Source organism: Triplophysa rosa, linkage group LG4, assembly GCF_024868665.1.
Source record: "Triplophysa rosa linkage group LG4, Trosa_1v2, whole genome shotgun sequence".
In the NCBI taxonomy this organism is placed as follows: Eukaryota; Metazoa; Chordata; class Actinopteri; order Cypriniformes; family Nemacheilidae; genus Triplophysa; species Triplophysa rosa.
Window position 1 is genome coordinate 6105046 of NC_079893.1, and position 19822 is coordinate 6124867.

Below are 19822 nucleotides of genomic sequence, written 5' to 3' on the forward strand. Positions count from 1 at the left end.
GGAGGTGCAGACAGGGAATGCATCACCTCTGACTGACAGGAAAATATGTGATTTAACGCAAGCGTGACAGACGCTCTGCTTGGAAAACATGTTAGTTGATCACTAGAATCTCCCTAGAGTTTTTAAAAGTGAACTACACTGTTTGACAAAGAAATTGTAACATTGACACTGTCAGGTTTCCTGTCTAGTGTGTCTTTGCTTTTTCTCTGTGTTGATGTTTTCTTTAGTTGTGAGCACATGGCCTGTTTGACAGTCTGCCATGTGCTTTCATGTCTTCGTGTTGTGACCCTGCCCTCTTGTTACCCCATTAATTATCTCCTTATTGTTTCATTCCTCTCACCTGGGTTTGGTCATTGTTTTCTCTCTCTCCCCTCCTGTTCCTTGTTTGTGTTCTGATTTTCTGCCTTTTATATTCCTTGTGTTTCTCTTGTCATGTGTCACACCGTCGCATGTGTTTCAGCGTTGACGGCTAGTCTTGTCAAGTTTATTGTAATTATCTGCCATTCTTGTCTCGTCTAGGCTCCTGTGTCGTTGCGTTTGCTGTGTCCCCAGATCTCCGGACCTCCTCACGCAGTGGGACTTGTTCCTGCGCTTGGGGGCTTCCCGGCCTTCCAGTTACAGTGTCGGTCCGGCTATGGAAGGCAGCACCTGCCATAAACCACTCGGTTCCCTTCGAGTGCTGCTTCTCCCCCCTGTGCGAGCTCAGGTGTCCCGGGGTGGTTCACCTCATTGCATTAGCACAGCATCAGTTGTCCGCAATGTTCTGTAGCCTCACGGTGAATCACGCATGCTCACTACCATCAGCTCATCAGTTCTCACAGTAGGACATATCAGAAAGAACCAGTTCTTGTTCAGTGTACTGCTGATCCGAAAGCTGTTGCAACCGGTTCTTGACTCGAGAACGAGAACCACTCTAGCAGTGGCGTGAAACGTAAACGGCGCAGCAGGTCAGTGTACATACAGTGATAAGGCAGTCGTAATGTCCTAAATATATTCCCTATGTATTTTATAGTATCACACCTCTGATGTTTGATAAAATGTCTGACTCGCAAGCTTTTTATACTCTTTAAAAAGTACACACATGCGCAGTATCATCGGTTCTGAATCGGACGTGTCCGAAAAAAACAGCTCCCGGTTCAGTGTGTACTGGTGATCTGAACGCTGCTGCAACTGTCGAGAACAAGAATCACTCTATCAGCTGCTCGTGCTCATTAGTTCTCTCTTCACCCCACTTCAGTCCAGTACAGTTAGAGTAAGTGAATAATACAATGGTTTATTTCGAGTCAGAGGGACTGTCAGACACGCCAGAAAGTGAGTAATTAAAGTAATTTGTGATTAAGTGCCTAGTTGAGACGCGAACTGTTTAGAACGATTATGTTCGATTTGGTGAACCGGATCGACCGGTTCACTGAAAAGAACCGGTTCAAAAGAACGGTTCGTTGCGAACATTCGCCATTGCGAAGTCATGGGTTCGATTCCTAAGGAAAAATCATACCTTGAAAGTTACTGTGGATAAAATTAAATAACTTTTCATACATTTTTGTTTGTTTTTACAAACTTTCAAAACTTGCAAACAAGTTAACAAGTTATCAAAATTATTTACTATAGGCAGTTTTATCGGACTCACGCGCTCGCCGGTCTGTGTTTGGTTATAATAAAGCAACTTATTTTATATTTAATTTATATTTATATTTATATTCATATTCATTAATATTAATGTTTTATTGTATATTAATTGTATTAAATTAAATTAAAACTACTCATCAGTTATTGATTCTTTGCAGCGGTCAACCGGAAGTTAAGTTTGGGCCACATAACATTTGTTTATGTTGTTGCTGCTGAAACCGTCTATGATATATTGACTAATACATAATTTACATTGACAGCCCCCCACATTTCTGTCAACAGCTAGACTAACATTGAAACTGGAATATTTCTTTACATTTAAAGCATACTCCGTAATCAACCAAGTAAACTAAATCTAATTTTACAGCACTTTTATTATAATCAACAATATTGATGTGAGTAATTTCTACATTAATGTACAGTAGCAACGTTTCCATTGAGAAACCAGGCTAAATTTAACCCCATTAAAAGACCTCAACAAACTATGTTCAGGGAACGTTTAAAGTCTTCTAAGAAGCCCACGGCAGTAATACAGCCCAAGTAATACAACTTTAGAAAAAAGTTCATGTAAAATAAATCAAGAGAAAATCTACTTTATTCTCAACATGTGCTCAAGATGAATTTGTACTTCTGCACATGCAGCTACAAAGACACTCCGCTTCTGTCTGCAAACATTACATGTATTACTCCTTGTCTTTCATCTGCCCTAGCTGTTTTCTTCTCTTACTCTCTCTCCATCTCCTGTCTTTCTAATCTCATCAAGCCTCTGGCCTTTAACACTCATCTCCCCTCACACATCAGAGTTATTCAAGACTGAGACAGGGGACAATGTGTCTGTTGCTTTAGGTTTGAAGAAACATATTTTAAGAAAGATGCTCAGGTTCTTCTGCGATGCTCGCGCAAGTAATTCACTTTCTCCCTCTAGCAGCACTGAATTGAATTTCAGGTGGAGGAAAAATGTGATAAAATTGATGACTTTTTCTTTTATGCATCTACGCCATGCTGCTGAAAAGATGTACTAACATGGCAGTGTAAAATACAGTAAGCCTAAAAAAAACACAGTAGATACGGCTACTGTAAATATTGTAGCTGTGCATAAGAGAGCATTTATGTTTTTTAACCTGCTTTTGTAGCCGCGTTAAATAGCGTAAAAATTCTGACACAATCTCGTGGAAATTTGTAACTATTTTACGAGATGGCTAATTTGTATGCATTCATATGTTATTTGTACATTTTATAACGTTTTGCTTTAGCGCCAGTGATGTAACGTTTAGGGGTGGGGCTTCAGTATTGCATTTTTTATAATCGTACGTTTTTTAAGATTCATGTCGTACAAATTCAAACGAATTAGCCACCTTGTAAAATAGTTACGAATTACCGTCCGTGAGATTGATCCAGTGAGGATAATTCGGTATACCGCGATAAAAGTTTTGGTAACACTTTAGTATAAGGACCAATTCTCACTATTAACTAGTTGGTTATTAGCATGCCTATTATTAGCATATTGGCTGTTAATAAGCACTTATAAAGCACATATTCAGCATGACCTTATTCTACTTCCCTAATCCTATCCAATACCTAAACCTAACAACTACCTTACTAACTATTAATAAGCAACAAATTAAAGAGTTAACTAAGCAAAAGTCGTAGTTAATAGTTTACTAAAACCGAGAACTGGACCTTAAAATAAAGTGTGACCAAAGTTTTTATTGTGATATTAAAAATTATAACGTCACATGTATTCATAACGTTTGTACAAGATGATTGAAATTATATTTGAAGCGTGGAACCACTTCCAAGCTTTCTGTAACAGACTATCAAAGCACAAATGCACAACAGTTTATTCTCACTTAATACTGGCAAAAACCAGTTAAGTCTGCATTAATATCCAATCTATACCGGGCCGGCATGACTACACTTGCAGAGCTAATTCATTTTATATTTAACGCTACACTAGACAGCAATGACCAACAACGTGTATTAAAGAAGCCACTTACCTCTTTTTGGTGGTATTTAATGGCCAGCTTGAGTTTGGCCAGATCTCTGCCCTCTCGCGGGTCCAACTCCTCGCTCTGGTCATCACGGTGATTGAGTATGGTCTCCAGCTCACGGGAGCTACGTGCCTGGTCCAGCAGGTCTTTAGCAAAGAGCTTACACTGTTGAGAAAGTTCCTCGTACTCCTGTCGAAACTCGTTCTCGACCTTACTGAGCTCCTTGAGTTCCCAGCCCAGCCTGAAGGCAGTCAAAATGGGATCTTCGCTGGAGAGGGCAATGAGAGAGGGGCTGGCAAGGGCTTTGTAGATGTTGAGGCGAGATCGAGAGTGACGTAAGCTGTCCACTTCGGAGCTGGACACGCACTCCACGCAGTCGCAGCGGATCTGGTGCGGCCTGGGGATGGTGACCTTGCGCTGGACCAGGAGTTTGATGATCTCGTAGTTGTTCGTGTGGGCAGCCAGCATAATGGGAGTGATGTCGGGCGTGAATTCTGAGAACTGGGCGTCCATCATTAAGGATGGAACCTGGGAGAGGGGAGCCAAGAAAGAAAGTGTGAAAAATACAAGATTTATAGACTGCTTAACCCGCACAAGCTGCAGAGTCCAGCCGCGTGGCAGTCCAACAGCCCACACTCCACACAAACGCAAACCCTGCTGCTAAGCAGTACAATGGAGAGGACAAGAGAGATGGCAAGCGGCACTTCCCATAGGACAGAAATATCACAAATGAGATCTTTTTAAATAAAAAATGTTGTTCCTCCTGGACAGCTATGAAGACTGAAGACTCATGTTTCTTGTATTTTTCTTCTGAGAGAAAGGTCCCTCTAGAGCTAAATAAAAGATCTCGACAAAATCACAAAGTGTGCTTAGATTTGCCAAGACATCACAGTCACAGTCAAAAGTCACAGATTTCGGGATATTTCTCATCAGATTATTTCATGATCAAACTATTAGGGTTGTCATATCCACACTGATGACACATCTCTGGTAACACAATAAATTCTGTGGTCAAATGTTTTTGTATAATAACTGCCAAACTATGTTATTGACTTTTGTCCAAAACAAATGATTTTTCATTTATTTATTTGATAATTAATCATGAAAAGATGGAAAATATACAGTCAGTTAACACAAGATTAACCCCATCAGAATAATGAGAGACACATTGGTCATTTAGGAATAATGACAGACTGACTGTAAATTATTCATAACTCATTTTAAAATGTAGCTTTATACTTTGTATGCTCGTTTAGTCCATGTGTAACTCTGTGTTGTTGTTTGTGTCGCACTGCTTTGCTTTATCTTGGCCAGGTCGCAGTTGTAAATGAGAACTTGTTCTCAACTTGTAGCTTACCTGGTTAAATAAAGGTGAAATAAAAAATAAAATAAAAAATAAATACTTTTACTCCACATCATTTGTCTCATTTTTATTTCCCAAAACATCTGAGACAAAGTTAACAGTCTTTTCGAAACATAAAAAAGAATGCTATGAAAAATCCCGACTACGCAAGCATCATCAAAGGTCTTCAGATTATTGTTTAATATATGAAGAGTTTGGTTCCGAAAGTGATAACTCCGTTTAATTTTTTTTTTTAAATCATGTTTTTTTATTTTGCATTCCAATTAATATCAATCAAACTGCAGTTGGTTTGTTTTGATTTAAGCCATAATAACTAAAAAAATACAGCTAACACAAAACACAATAAAAACATGATAACAATAAAAAACATTTGTTTCATTTTAAATCTAAAGGAGTTATCTCATTTTGGAACCAACTCTTCATATTTTCTTATGAATAAAATGAGGTATTTCTCATGTACATTTTATTTAAATGTGATTTCTGGCCAACCCACATTATGTTCATGTGCAAAGCGTTGCTCGGACAATTTAATTTAGGAAGAATTTCATAATAAATGTTTGGGCGTAATCCCAAACCTTTTGATTTTGGTATCATTGCGACTCTAAACACATTTTCAGACAATGATCTTTTCTTAAACTTGAAATTAAACTTGAAATTTACTGCAGTCTGTTTCTCAGGAGAAAATACGAGAAGTCTTAATAAAAGTTTTCAATAGTTTTCCATCTCCTTGCTGTACTGAAAGTGATCTCATTTGTGATGATTTTTATTTCATATAGTATAGAACAGAGGCCAGAGAAAAGAACAAATGAGAGAAAGAGAACGGAAAACAAGAATAACTTTCATGACGGATATTACACACGACACAACCGGAAGCCCTGCCTCCTCTGCCTGATTCTACGCAGACAGAGATGGACAGAACATGAGAGACAGACGGGCGCAGAAGGAGTGGAGAAGAGGAGAGTTGATGGAGGAGAACCACGTATAACAACTTGTCCTTGCAGCTGTGAGCTGCTGAGGGAGCTGAACCCTGTCAGAAAGATAAATCACAAGTCAGTCAGATCCCCTCCTCTGTTTAACCTCTCCTTCTTGCTGTCTTTCACCTTTGTTTCTTTCTTTTCTAGCCATACATTATATACCCACACATTTAGACGTCTTTTCATGTATCTGCTTTCCAACTGGTAGGGCATGGCGCTTGCAACCGTGAGGTCACGAGTTTGAATCCCAGGGCATGTGCTAATATAAAGCCCTGAACGAGTAGTAAGATGGTTTGGATAGAAGTATGTACACATTGACTGTTTATGTGTGCCATAACATGACTACAATTACCTAAATGATGACATGAATATATAAAATATAAAAGAGAATTTTTTTATTCTAATTTTTTTAACTCCGTGGGCTTAAGTTTGAAATGTAACAGCATAAATGTTTAGCTTGCTTATTATTGTTGCAATTAAAAAATAAACAGTATATAGGAAAAATCTAGATCAACTAGTCGACTTAACTAACTGACTAATCGGTTGTTGGATGAGTAGTTTACAAATATCAGCCGATTCCCCCCATTTATCCTAATTGTTTTACCCAGAGTTATTTTTAGTTGAGCTTATAGTTTTATAGTTTATAGTTTCAGTTTTGCTGTAGTTTTATTAATATTCTGAAATATCTTGAATTTTAATATTTTTAGTTTTCATGTTAATTTTAATTACATTTTTAGCTATTTTGTTATGTGCGTTTGACGTTTAATTATATTGCTAAGTTAAATTAATTTATATTTCAGTTTTAGCTTTCTAAATAAAACTTTTTCAAGTTTTATTTATTTTCAGTTAATAATTTTAATGCCTCAACTTTTTTTCAGTTTATTGCTGAGACAAAATTTCAAACTTTTGTTTAGTTTAAGTTTTTCAAATAATATTTACGCCAAGTTTAATTGATTTCAATGAACAGAAATGTTTTAATGTCTTTAGTAAACTATAGATGGTTTTAAAGCAACAACATAAACAAACGTTACTGGCACGCTTATGTGGCCCAAACTCAATTTCAGGTACACATCCGCAAAAAATAGATTCCCTGCAGATTATTTTTGATAATGAGCAAAAGAAATAACAAGTAAATTACATTTAAAATGTAAGTTAAAATGATGTCTAGTCAGTATTATTTTGGGTTACCAGTAGAAGAACCACTTGGCTAAACTTAAACAAATTGTTTATTTAATACAGTTACTATACAATAAACTATTAATATAAATTAATACCTATATAAATTGATTATAATAGAAATAGTTATATTATTAGCCACTAGCCAGACCAATCAACAAACACAGACTGGTTAACTTCAGGCCAGGCGCATTCGTCCGATGAAACCGTCTATAATAACCCCTGGTTTTAGCTCTGTTTTAAAGTTAAGAACCCTGGTGTATTTTCAAGAACAGCTGGCCCTCACATGACCGCATGCGAACAGGCATACATCACACTCATGACATCATTTATCCATTTTTAAGTGGCTATATATGGCCAAAATACTCAATCCCATCATAAACCCGGCCATATCTGCCATGAAAACATTATGGAAATATGATTGGTGGTACGGCAGTGTTACAAGCCAGCGAGTGAGTAATTGAGGTTTGCAAACGCATTTTATTTTAAGATTTATTTACAGTCCATTAGTATAACAGTCCTCCCCCAGAACTCCCGAGTGGCTGCAAGGGTTGCTATAGTGATAGCAATGCAAAATAGCCCATGCTCTGAGAGGCATGCACACGGTACACAGGCTAGATTCCAATTTAGGCCCAACGGCACTTCCTGCAACAATCTGACGTATTCGCACCACCACAGCTCACTTTATTCGATCAAATAAAGAAGCTTAAAAACAAACTTAGCTACCGGCTTTATTTTCCTTAATGCTCTTGCATCTGAAACACAGGAGGCCTGTTCTTTTCTTCGACATTAGAGATATATTACTTCGCTTAAAAAAAATTTGCACAGCAATTCAAGTGGCACATCACAAAAAAATGCTGAAAGCAAAGAAACTGCAATTCAGCAGACAATTGTGCACATGTTAAATAAATGGGCTTTTAATTTTTTTTAAAGTATGAGAAGACGCTTTTTTTGTTTGTTGTTGTTGTCGAGGTCAAAGGCTCTGTGACCAATCTAACTCTGTTGTACTTTGGCACATATACAGTATTAAGTTAAGAGTTGTGACAAACATACCATTCTCTCTAAAAATATATATATATATAATGACGACTATTAAGTTAAAAAAGTACATTTAAGAGAACAGCACATCACAACTATATCAATAAGAATAAGAAGAGGAACAATATTGTTGACATCATGAGGTTTTTTTTCTGTCACCTGATGAACAATATACTGTACTTTGACAACCAATAAAAAAGCCATATAAAATTTAAAGGCTCACAAATGAAAAATGTGAAACTGCGTCTATTGGTGTAGATGTTAATAATGTGTTTGTTATAGTTATATACTGTAGCTAGTTGTGGTTATCTTTGTTATCATTTTTTATGTAAATAGGCTACTAGCATAAAGACAGACAGGGATTTAGTAAAAACATTTGAAATTCTTTGTGTCTTTAAAGGAGTCATATGACACGGCTAAAAACGAATATTATGGTTTGTTTTAGATGTAATGCAATGTGTATACACAATTTAAGGTTAAAAAACGTAGTATTTTCCACATACCGTGCATGTTTGTATCTCCTCTTTGCTCTGCCTCTCTGAAACACATGGATTTTTTACAAAGCTCATCACTCTGAAAAGAGAGGTGTGCTATGATTGGCCAGTTAACCAGTGCGTAGTGATTGGTGGAATACTGCAATCGTGTGATGGAAAGTAACGCCTCTTACCATATTTGGAACATCAGGTTCAAGAGCAATTGTACTGACAGGTATGCCCACCTTACTTGCGTATACACTTGGGCGGTCTTAGTCAAATCATACCACGAAATGACGTACATTTGTGGGGGGGTGGTTACACGAGGCGTTTCAGGCAGGTCTGGGTGAGCATTCGCTTTTAGATAGAATGCATCTTTTGTTCTGACACTTTAAATTGTGCAATTTTACGTATCTAATACATGCATGGGCAACTTATAACACACCAAAGACACAGAAAAACACGTATTCGCGCCATATGACCCCTTTAAACAAAGGTATGGTCACTTTTTTCAATTCATGACATAAGCCAAAAATTAAATAAAGCAAAAACAAGTTTCATTCTTAGCTGCGCATGAGCTGACAGATTTTTTTAAATCTGAAATATCCTTTTAAAGAAGTGATTTCCTATTTTCTGTATAGACCACTATTGCAAGATGTAAACACTGGTTCAGAAGCACTTCCGGTTTCAATTTTTATTCATGCAATAATTATTATTTTTAAACCATACATATATAATAAAATCTTAAAGATATTAATTTAACATTTTGATTCATAAATGCATTTTGTACAAACGTTTGTCTAGTTTTTAAAAAATGAAACAGGAAGTTCTTCTGGACCAGTGTTGTTTACGTCTTCTGAAGTGGTCTATAGATTTCGTAAATTAATTGCTGTATATAAAGAAAAATCATTTACAACAACATATTCTGGTCTTGGTTTTATTTACATCATCCCCTCTTCTGGAGCCAAGATTGATATGCACGAATGATTAAGATTCCTCTCCATAAAAGGCCATTCATAAAGCTTCTGTGCGCTAACTTTGAGCTTCATGCTGTTTGCCACTGTCACATGGCCTCTTTCAGCGAGTGTTAGCAAAAAGTTCCGTTCTCCTTCATCCTCACCGGCTACAAAACTAAGCATGTGCCCGTCACAAAACCCAATCTGTGCGAATACAGGAACGTAAGCATTTGATGTTAATCTACCCTTGAATGGATGTGAAGATTATAGGATAACAAAATGCAATCCAATAACGATTTATCCTGCTACGTGAGGTGAAAATCCAATCTGAAATCTCTGCCTTGTCACTTTTCTATTTGTCCTGGAACACCCACTCATCCACACAAATACACAACCACACATATGAACAGTTCCCACTCACATGCACGCTGTTAGGAAGCAAAAAAACACAAACTCTGTATATACAGGACAAACTATTAGGCAACGTACAAGCAAGAAAACAGACAAAATACTGTACATATGTAAATACATAAAAATACTTTATGAATCATTATGTTCAGTTTCATTGATGGCTTCTCAATCTAAACATCAGTATTTTTCCTTTAGGAATGCAAACCTACTGAACCTACTGCCTTGAAAGACCACCTAAACCAAGACCAAAACTTTAAGGGTTCGAGTGCAAGACAAGACGAAGGCCGGACGAGACCGAGTTAAGATCAAGACCGGACCAGCATTTCTTAAATTTGTCTTAAAGATCCACATAACCTTACCCCTGAAGTTTCTTTGAGCAAACAATTACTAAAGAGCTGATATGTACAATGTTCGAATGGAACTATTTTAACACTGAAATAGAGCAAAAACTGTGTCTAAAATGTTAGTCAACTATTAACTTCTTGTTAATGTTTATATAAACAAATCACATTTTAAGTCGTGGTCATATTCATGAAAAACAGGTCTCTTGCTTTTGTGATATTCTTAAATTATATCAGATGTAATAATATACTGTAAGATAAACCATCTTATTCAAGTAGTTTTTGCAATCGTCTCTTCAATTTTGTAGTCTTTCATACAAATTTCGTTTACATTTTTGACATAATCCCTGTTCATTTCTAACTTGCCGAAACAGTATAAATAAGGAATAAGTATAAAAAAACAAGTAAAATAGGGAATAAGTTATTGATTGTATTTGATGCCAAATGTTTTACATCCAATCACACTAAAGATGTTTTCAAATAAATCAGACCTGCAATTAAGTAATATCCTTACAGTTGTGGTCTTGTCCGGTCTTGAAATAAAAGTCTGAGATCAAGACAAGACCAAGACCAAATGCATTCGAGACCAAAACTAGACGGAGACCATCAAAAAAGACCAAAACTGGTCTTGAGTACTACAACACTAGCCGCGCCTTGCCCTTTTAAAATAGCCAATAGTGTGTAGTTTACCTCGCAGCCTGGAACTTGATGTTAGGTGCAGAATATTGTCATAAAAATGTATCCGTTGTAGAGAAAGTGAGAGACTGCTCATATATTCTAAATGTAAATTCTGTCAAAGTTTTGGAGCACTCTAGTTTACATATTCATACTAAAAGCCACATTTTTTTATTTTTGATTTAGCGGGAACTTTAATAAATTACTTCTTGGGCACACTTAATAAATCTGTACTGCAGACTGTGCTGCTAAGTAAACAACACACACTGTTCCATAGCGTTTTCTCCATCAGTTTCATGCAACAATTAACATACTGTACAGCACAATCAGTTTAGCCTGATTAATAAAGAAATTACACAATCAATCAGTTATTTTAATGAACTTGTCAAAAATATCGTTTTTTTTTATTAATTCAATTAAAATAAATCTCAAATTCATTAATTATTCATATTGATTTACTGACTTGTGTAATGGGTTGAACTGGTTAATTGAGGTAATGTAATTAACCAGTTAGTAATCAATAAGGAACTCATTAAACTCAGCACAAATCCCCAAATTCCCAAGTTCCAGCCTTGCTACACCAGTTAGACCACCATCCAAACCCGCCTGGACCAGCATGAAAATTGTTTTCAGCTATTCCCAACACACAAACACTGACCTGTTTCTCGCCGCTGGGTTTTCTGTGGGACAGCAGTAACTCCACAGCCCCCACCACTTCTTTGCGGATGGCGTAGAGCAAGGCATCTCCGGTGTTCACCCCGTAATCCAGGAGAAGCTCCATCACCTCTAAGTTTTCATTCTCGATGGCGATTAGCAGCCCACTGCGACCTAACGGATCCACGCAGTTTACGTCGATATTGTAATACACTTCAGCCTCTCGCAGAGCGTGCTGGACACCCGCATAGTCGCCCTTCTCCACGGCGGAAAGGAAGGAACGCTCCTCTGTAGAAAGTTCGACCTCTGCCCGGACTATTTGGAGTGGGATCCGGTCGCGGTACGGAGAGTAGCTGCTCTTTTTGTAGTACAGGTGTGACATGGGATTCATGATGGATGCTGGTGGAGAGGAAAACTAATTTGAATCATAAAATTTGAAGGGATAGTTCACCCAAAAATGAAAATTCTTTCATCATTAAGTAATGTTAAACCAGCATGATTTTCTTTCTTCTGCAAAACAGAAAAAAAAAGTTTTTTTAAGAACACTGATAACCAAATAACATTGGCCCCCATTGACTTCCACTGTTTGGACACAAAACATTTGAGACATTTCTCAAAATATCTTTTTCCGTGGTCCACAGAAGAAAGTCATACGGGTTCCAAAAGACATGATGGTGAATAAATGATGACATCATTTTTATTTTGGGGGAAACTATCCCTTTAACAAACAAGAGGTAGCTATTTGACAAATACATCATTTACTCACCTTCGAGTTGTTCCAAATTTGTATAAATTTCTTTGTTCTGATGAACACAGAGAAAGATATTTGGAAGAATGCTTATAATCAAACAGATCTTTGCCCCCATTGACTTCCATAGTAGGAAAAATGACTCGCAGCAAACAGTTCTGTGGCACTTTTGACTACCATTGTATTTTTTCCTACTATGGTAGTCAATGGAGGGCAAAAACTGTCTGGTTAAAAGCATTCTTCCAAATATCTTTCTCTGTGTTTGGAACAACTCGAATGTGAATAAATGATGACAGAATTTTCATTTTTAGGTGAAGTATCCCTTTAAATCAGTAATCTTACAGCAAATTTAAATACATTTCAACATTTCGTAATAGTATTTTTAATAGCATTTCCAATATTTGGGCCTCTTACCATCTTTCTAAGTTTAGCCACTGGCACAGCTTACCTTAAAACATCAGACACAAACTTTACGTGTTGTATGTGTATATGACTCTTGAAAACAAAAGAATATATTTCGAGAAATGTCTCAGTGGTTTTGTCTATACAATGTTACAAAATATCTTCTTTTGGGTTCTTCAGAAGAAATTTTTATTCAGGAGTGAACTGTTCCTTTAAGGGCCATTTAACACTTCTATTCAGTGCCTCATTCAACAGAGACAGAGTGAAAACAAAACATACTATGTGACGCATGCATTTTTAAGCACGCTAATATCTTTTTCAATGCAATCCATTAATAAAATGCTACTTGGTGCCAGTTGCATTTGTATGAAACAGTGTTGCTATTGACAACCTAACGCAAGACATGCAAATCTACTTTGCATATTCAGCAGTCGGTAAATCACCATTTAATTAAATATAAATCATAATTTATTTCTGGACTATTTAAAATGCAAAAGCAATACAACATCGCAATAATACAGTATATCGTGATAACCTTCCTAGCAATTATCGTGAAATAAAAAATGGATACAAATTTGGCCAGTCTGCTGGATGTGATCATCCTGATAGATGGATGTGAGGAATTAATAGGTGAACATTGTGTTCGTTTCATCGTGACTCCCTCTTTGTGGCGAAATGACTTTTTAATACATTTCCGCGAGTGATTGATGCCGCAAGTCATTTCTCTTAATAGCACAATGTGGCCACAAGCAACAGCTATCATACTGCAGTGCCAGTAATTCAGCTAGGCCAAAACAGAAGCATCATTTGACACAACACTCATCTCGTAACAAATGCAAGTAGATGTGTCTGTGGTCACATGATGGTGTTGACACTCTCATCACTGTTGCTTCAGGGGAAGCAATTTGGATAATGGCACAGGTTGATATTTTAGTCATGTCATTTGAGATTCATTTGATACAGTGATAATTGAATAATTTTCACATTGCATAATTTAGAGCTATTTACCTTTAGTGTGTCTACAACTCCTCGAATTTGTTTTTAAAAGGAAAAACCGTTGTAATAGTGTGCAATACAGTTAAGCTGATAAAGCAGTTCAGTCATTGAAATACTCATCTTAGACTTCATGGGGAAAATAAGCCAACTGTTTCACTTGATGGAGCAAATGGTGTTTTTTGTTTTTATTTGTGTTTGCAAAAGAAGAAAACTCAATATAAAATTGAAGAACATTGAAGAACATCACTGTAGTTATGAAGATGGTCCAGTTTATCTGCAGTTTTGACATCTCGACATGCTCCAAAAGTTTACAGATGAGCAAGTGAAAAATATCTGGCTGATTTCAGAATAAATGGAAAGACTTGAGTAATTACGGTGATTGATAACGTGATGCTGGCGCTTCTTGCTTTGATCTTGTTCTCTGAAGAAGATGATCAGACACACCAGGTGGCGTCTTCCATATGGTCTCACTTGAACTGACACCACACATACACTCACACACACACACTTATCAATACGCTCAGAATCATTAGCACCTCATTCATTTTACATTAAAGCTGTCCCTAAATTTTTCCAAACCACCTAGACACTTTCAACTGCAAATAGATAGATAGATAGATAGATAGATAGATAGATAGATAGATAGATAGATAGATAGATAGATAGATAGATAGATAGATAGATAGATAGATAGATAGATAGATAGATAGATAGATAGATAGATAGATAGATAGATAGATAGATAGATAGATAGATAGATACAAAATATCCACAGCATGTAAATCCTATTCTGGCGAGCACATCAGCGCTCAGCGCACTTGCCCTCACTGCAGCTGATACACCCACACTGCTTTCTGCTCCTTAATGCTAATTCTGAGATGCTGGATAGGCACATGGTGCAGGCAAACCTTTCCAGGATCAATGCTGTTTTCAAAATGGTTCCGTTGCGTTTCAATCTTGTTGGTAAAAAAAGCAAGATACAAATCGCTGCTGTCTTTCTGAAACCTCGTATCTCCATATTTTTCAAAAATCTTTGGTGCCATCGTTATCATAAATCATTACTATTAGTCACCCTTAACGTTTGTCACTGGGTTTTTGCAAATCTCTACCAATGAAAAGTATTAAAAAGTGCTTGTCAACTCTGACAACACAGTATTTACAGTAATCATTTAAAAAGTACAGTGTGTTTTCCATTTCCTGAAAAACTGTGAATTTGGACATCCAACGTGTTAGAAGGACAGCAGCGAAATACATGCTTCAAACTGATGGTAAATCTGCTAACATTTTCCCAGATCAGCATGCTTGTTTGTCCTGCACACTAGGCTTGCCGCGATAGACGGTGTTCGCGGTTATACCGGTGTTAAATCACAACACCGTTACGTCACTTGCCCTACCGTGGCACCGTCTCTCACCGTTGTTTTGATTTTTTTTTATTCAAATATTTAAGCAAGTAAAATAAACCATTTAGTTTAGAAGAGAACAGACACTAATTAAAAAGTGTCTAATTAAAAACTAAAATCAGCTGCGCGCGCAATGCGTGCCGAGCGACAGTCACGTCGAGCGACAGTCACGTCGCAGATCAGTGGCAGGAGTCGAGCTGACTAAAAAGAAAGAGAATGGCGGACGATTTAGTTTCAAAACGCAATGCAAAAGCGCCTATTTGGCAGTATTTTGGATTCAAACCAAATGCAAACATTCAACCTGAAAATGTTAACGAAGCAATCTGCAAACTTTGCCTGGCGAAGGTGGCAGCATCCGGAGGAAACACAAGTAATTTATACACACACCTTCAAGTGCACCACAAAAATGAGGCTGCCAAAATGGGCCCTGCAGCAAAAAATCGACCGCAGAAGCCAGATGCACAGGTACAGCCATCAATTAGTGATGCATTTGCGCGACGCACAAAATATAAGAGGGACAGTGTGAGGTGGAACAAATGTACTGATGCAGTGACTAAATATATCTGCAAAGATATGGTGTCGTTCTACACGGTTGAAAAACAGTTTTTCAAAGAACTAATAAACACACTCGATAGCCAACATGAACTGCCTGGGCGGTCATATTTCTCCGACACCGCTATCCCAAGTGCCTACAACCGTGTCCGGGGTGAGCTGCAACAGGCTATTTCAACAGTCGAACATTTTTCACTCACAACGGACATGTGGTCGAGCACAAAATTGACACCTTACATGTCACTGACTTTCCATTTTATTGACACGGAATGGAAACTGGTGTCAAAATGCCTCCAAACAAGTTTTTTGCCAGAGGACCACTTTGCCTCTAACTTGGCCGATGCTCTGCAGGAGGCTCTGCATGACTGGGGGTTAGAAGACAATAAAGTGTCTTGTATCACGACGGACAGTGGAAGCAACATTAAAGCGGCTGTTCGTAATTTAGGCTGGCCCTGGTTAAGCTGCTTTGGGCACAACCTGAACCTAGCTGTGTCCAACACTATTGAGAAGACGGAGAAAGCCCGCACAGACCGTGCCGTAGCGGTTTGTCGTACAATAAACGGCATGTTCTCTCACAGCTGGAGAAGGAAAAGGGAGCTGCAGAAAGCCCAGGTCGAGCTTGGCCTCCCCGAACACTCACTGGTGACGGTAAGTTTATTATTAGTTTTAAAAAAAACGTAAATAAAGTAGGCTATAATAAAATCATAGTCTAGGCCCATAATGCCATATATCATGCAGTTTTCTTAATTATTATTGATAATAATAATAATAATTTCTTTTCTCCCCGAGGACTGTGCAACTCGCTGGGGCTCCAAGCAGAAAATGATTGATAGGATGTTAGAGCAAAGGACGGCCATCAATCGAGTTCTTGCTGATGACCGTAAAGCCAATGTGAGCATCACATGGCAAGACGGGGACGTGTTGCAATCGTTGAACAAAGCGCTGAAGCCAGTGAGCGAGTTCACCGACATTTTGTCCGGCGAAAATGATGTAACTGCGTCATCTCTTCTCCCTGTGCTGCGTCTCATTAAAGAGGACATATTGGCCCCATCGGATGAGGATGGACAACTGACAGCCAACCTAAAAGCCGGCATAATTTCAATCTTAGACGAAAAATATGGAGCTCTGCCAGAAGCAAGCCGGCAGCTTATGCGAAAGGCAACATTCCTGGTGGTGACAGAGGTGGTGACAGAACTTGCCACCTATGCTCAGGATTCACCCATTAAACACAGAGCAGGATCCTCTCGTTTGGTGGAAAGATAATGAAAGTCGGTTCCCCCTCTTGGCAAAGGTAGCAAAAGAAATCTTTGCATGTGTGCAACAAGCTGCGCATCCGAGAGGGTGTTTAGTACGATGGGAAACATCGTCACCCCCACAAGATCCCACCTTAAGCCAGAGAAGGTCAACATGTTGAGTTTCCTGGCAAAGAACATGTAAACTGCAAGCAAGCCAATTTAGTTTTATTTATTTTTTATTTTGAAAAGACTGCTGACTTGCCATTTATGTAAGGTGATTTTGGAAGGTTTTTTTTTTACATTCGTTTATTACTTATTTGGTTTTACCTTATTTAATTAAAAATATATATTTAGTCCTATTTTATTTCCTTATTCGTTTTAAAAAACGTTCTAATAGGCTACGTGATAAACGTTCTATTATTTAGGCTACTTTGTTCCACACCACAGTTTGCTGATTTTCCGTTTTATTTAGCCTATGTAGCATGGTGTATTTTTCTTTGTTATATTAATAACAGTTCGTTGTTTCATATAAGTGAGTTTTTGTTTTCCTGTATTGTTGTTTATTCAAGCATTGATGCCGAATTGGCAATTAACCGCTAATTCAAAAGTGAAAGTGAAATGCGCACAGGCATAGGCTATTTAAAAGCGAAGGAAAAGAGGGAAATTCCAACGAACCCCCCCCTACTTCCCCCCCCCACCCCCCGGTGATATCGGTATTACCGGTGTTGTCACATATCGATAAACCGGTGGGAAAATTTCTTCACCGTCACAACCCTACTGCACACTCCAATCAGCCAAACAGATTTAAGATTGAGCTTTAAGTTTAATTAGGGTTGGCCTTTACGGTCCATTCACAACAAGATCGATAACTGTGAAGATGACGTTTTAAAAAATTAAGACAATATTGGAGTTTACACTATAATAATATGCTAATGATACAGAAGAATGATATTGCATCACTTTCTGGGCATTTTTTCAACCTGAGCTTAGACATGTACAATACACTATAAAAATGTTTCACCTTTTCCAACTTTAGTCCAAAAGTTTCCTTAAATATTTAATGAAATATATCCAAATTTTATTTTTGTGAGTGGATGCAGCAAAACCGCAAACAAAGATGGCCGGAAACACGCCTACAGACTTCGCTCGCTGCTGCCCGCTCTTTAGGAATTACCCACTCAAGTTTGTATGTAAAGCTTCAGGTTCATCTACTCTGCAAGTCGTCATTACAGCGGTAAGGTAAGGAGGGCATTAAAAAAAAAACCCTGCCAAAGACCCGCTCCTGTCCAAGTACAGTAACCGGCCGCTACCTAGGGCTGTTTGATTCTGAATTTTTTGGAGTCGATTCTGATTCCAATTCCTGGTTTGGGAATCGAAAGAATCGATTCCAAGAATCGATTCCTAGCTGCTGTTTTTGATTTCTGCTCAATTCCCTGTTTTACTACAGAGTCATTTTTATTATTAATAAAACATTTTTTAATGCAATACAATTTTCTAAGCTGTCACTTTTTACATTTATTAATTTTTATTGTTTCTATAACAAAAACCTTAACCAAATATGTCGATCTTGTCCTGCAATTCCAATGTATCATTAATATCATTAATAATCTAATTTACTAGCAGTTTTCAAAAATAAAGCACATGCCAAATTACTATTTTTAAAGTTTCAGCAGTGTACACAAAAATACTTGAGGAATATAGATAGTCGAATCGATAATCAGTAAATTGTATTAAAAATATGTAAGAATACTGTGCATATTAATATTACTGTTAAATGCAAGTAGTGCAGACAGGTGTTGAAAAAGTTCTGTCCAGCTTTAGAGACTTTGCTTTATATACATGTAATTCTCTTCACGCACATACTGAGCTCATCGGTAGAGAGTAAGAGAAGATGGTCCGTTTACAGTCCGTCTGAAAAGCAAACGTACTTGTATGATTTGTTAAATGTGTGGATACATGTAATTATATCTGCATTGTGTGTGCAAACAAAGCTTTTGCTTTTATGGATGCAGAATATTTCATGTCATTCCACAGCTCTAGACTTCATCCATCAGTTTTTTCCGAAGTCTGCACTGTTTTAGACAAATGTGAATTAGTTGACCAATGACATCAGCTAAGGGGCGGGGCTTGTGCTTTTGAAGGCTCTTAAGGAGGAGTCGATTACTTAATGGAATCGATTCTCTCGATTCCATATCGAAATGGAATCGATTCCTAGACCTACCGCTACCATCTTTTACCCGAAAATTTTAATCCCGCGCCGCAAGAATTCATATCGGGTCCTACAGTGCATCTGATGGATAACTTCTAAATATTTTGATTTTTTGCACCCTCAGATTCCAGAGTTTCAAATAGTTGTATCTCAGCCAGGATTTTTTTCCTATCCTAACAAACCATCCATCAACAGAAAACGTATTTATTCAGCTCTCAGATGATGTATCTCAATTCCCCAAAAAATTTTTTTTTGTGGTCCAGGGTCACATATACTGATAAATGTATAGATTCAATGCATTGTAAGTCATTTTGAAAAAAGTGTCCGCCAAATGCATACATGTAAATGTATTTTCTTTGATAGACAAAAAAAGTATTATGTCTTTTCCAGACAAAATCACAGTGACTACATGAGTTCGACAAGTCAATGACCCTTCTGCTATCCTTTAGCCTGCTACTTACCCTGCCCCTTACCCCGAGGAGAAAATAAAGCAAGCAGTACATCTGACAGGACAGTACAGTACCAGTGACTCTTCTACTAAGCACCACTCAGACCGAGCAATTATCTCTGCAGTCTAATCGCAGATGGCTTAATTGTGTAAT

At 37.6% G+C, this 19822-nt stretch overlaps 1 protein-coding gene across 2 annotated transcripts in view; it reads right to left on the reverse strand.

Annotated features, from left to right (window-relative positions):
* trpc5a (transient receptor potential cation channel, subfamily C, member 5a) overlaps positions 1–19822 on the reverse strand; it is a 60101-nt gene that overhangs the window by 32640 nt on the left and 7639 nt on the right. Inside the window, exons 1-3 of one of the 2 annotated variants that reach the window (XM_057332346.1) lie at positions 14199–14392; positions 11683–12077; positions 3624–4145 (exon numbers count right to left, since the gene is read on the reverse strand). In XM_057332346.1, the coding sequence (XP_057188329.1) occupies positions 3624–4145; positions 11683–12069 (909 nt within the window). In that variant the 5' untranslated portion in view covers positions 12070–12077; positions 14199–14392. Of the gene's footprint in view, positions 1–3623; positions 4146–11682; positions 12078–14198; positions 14393–19822 lie in introns of those variants that run through there. The other variant, XM_057332345.1, reaches the window with a different exon arrangement.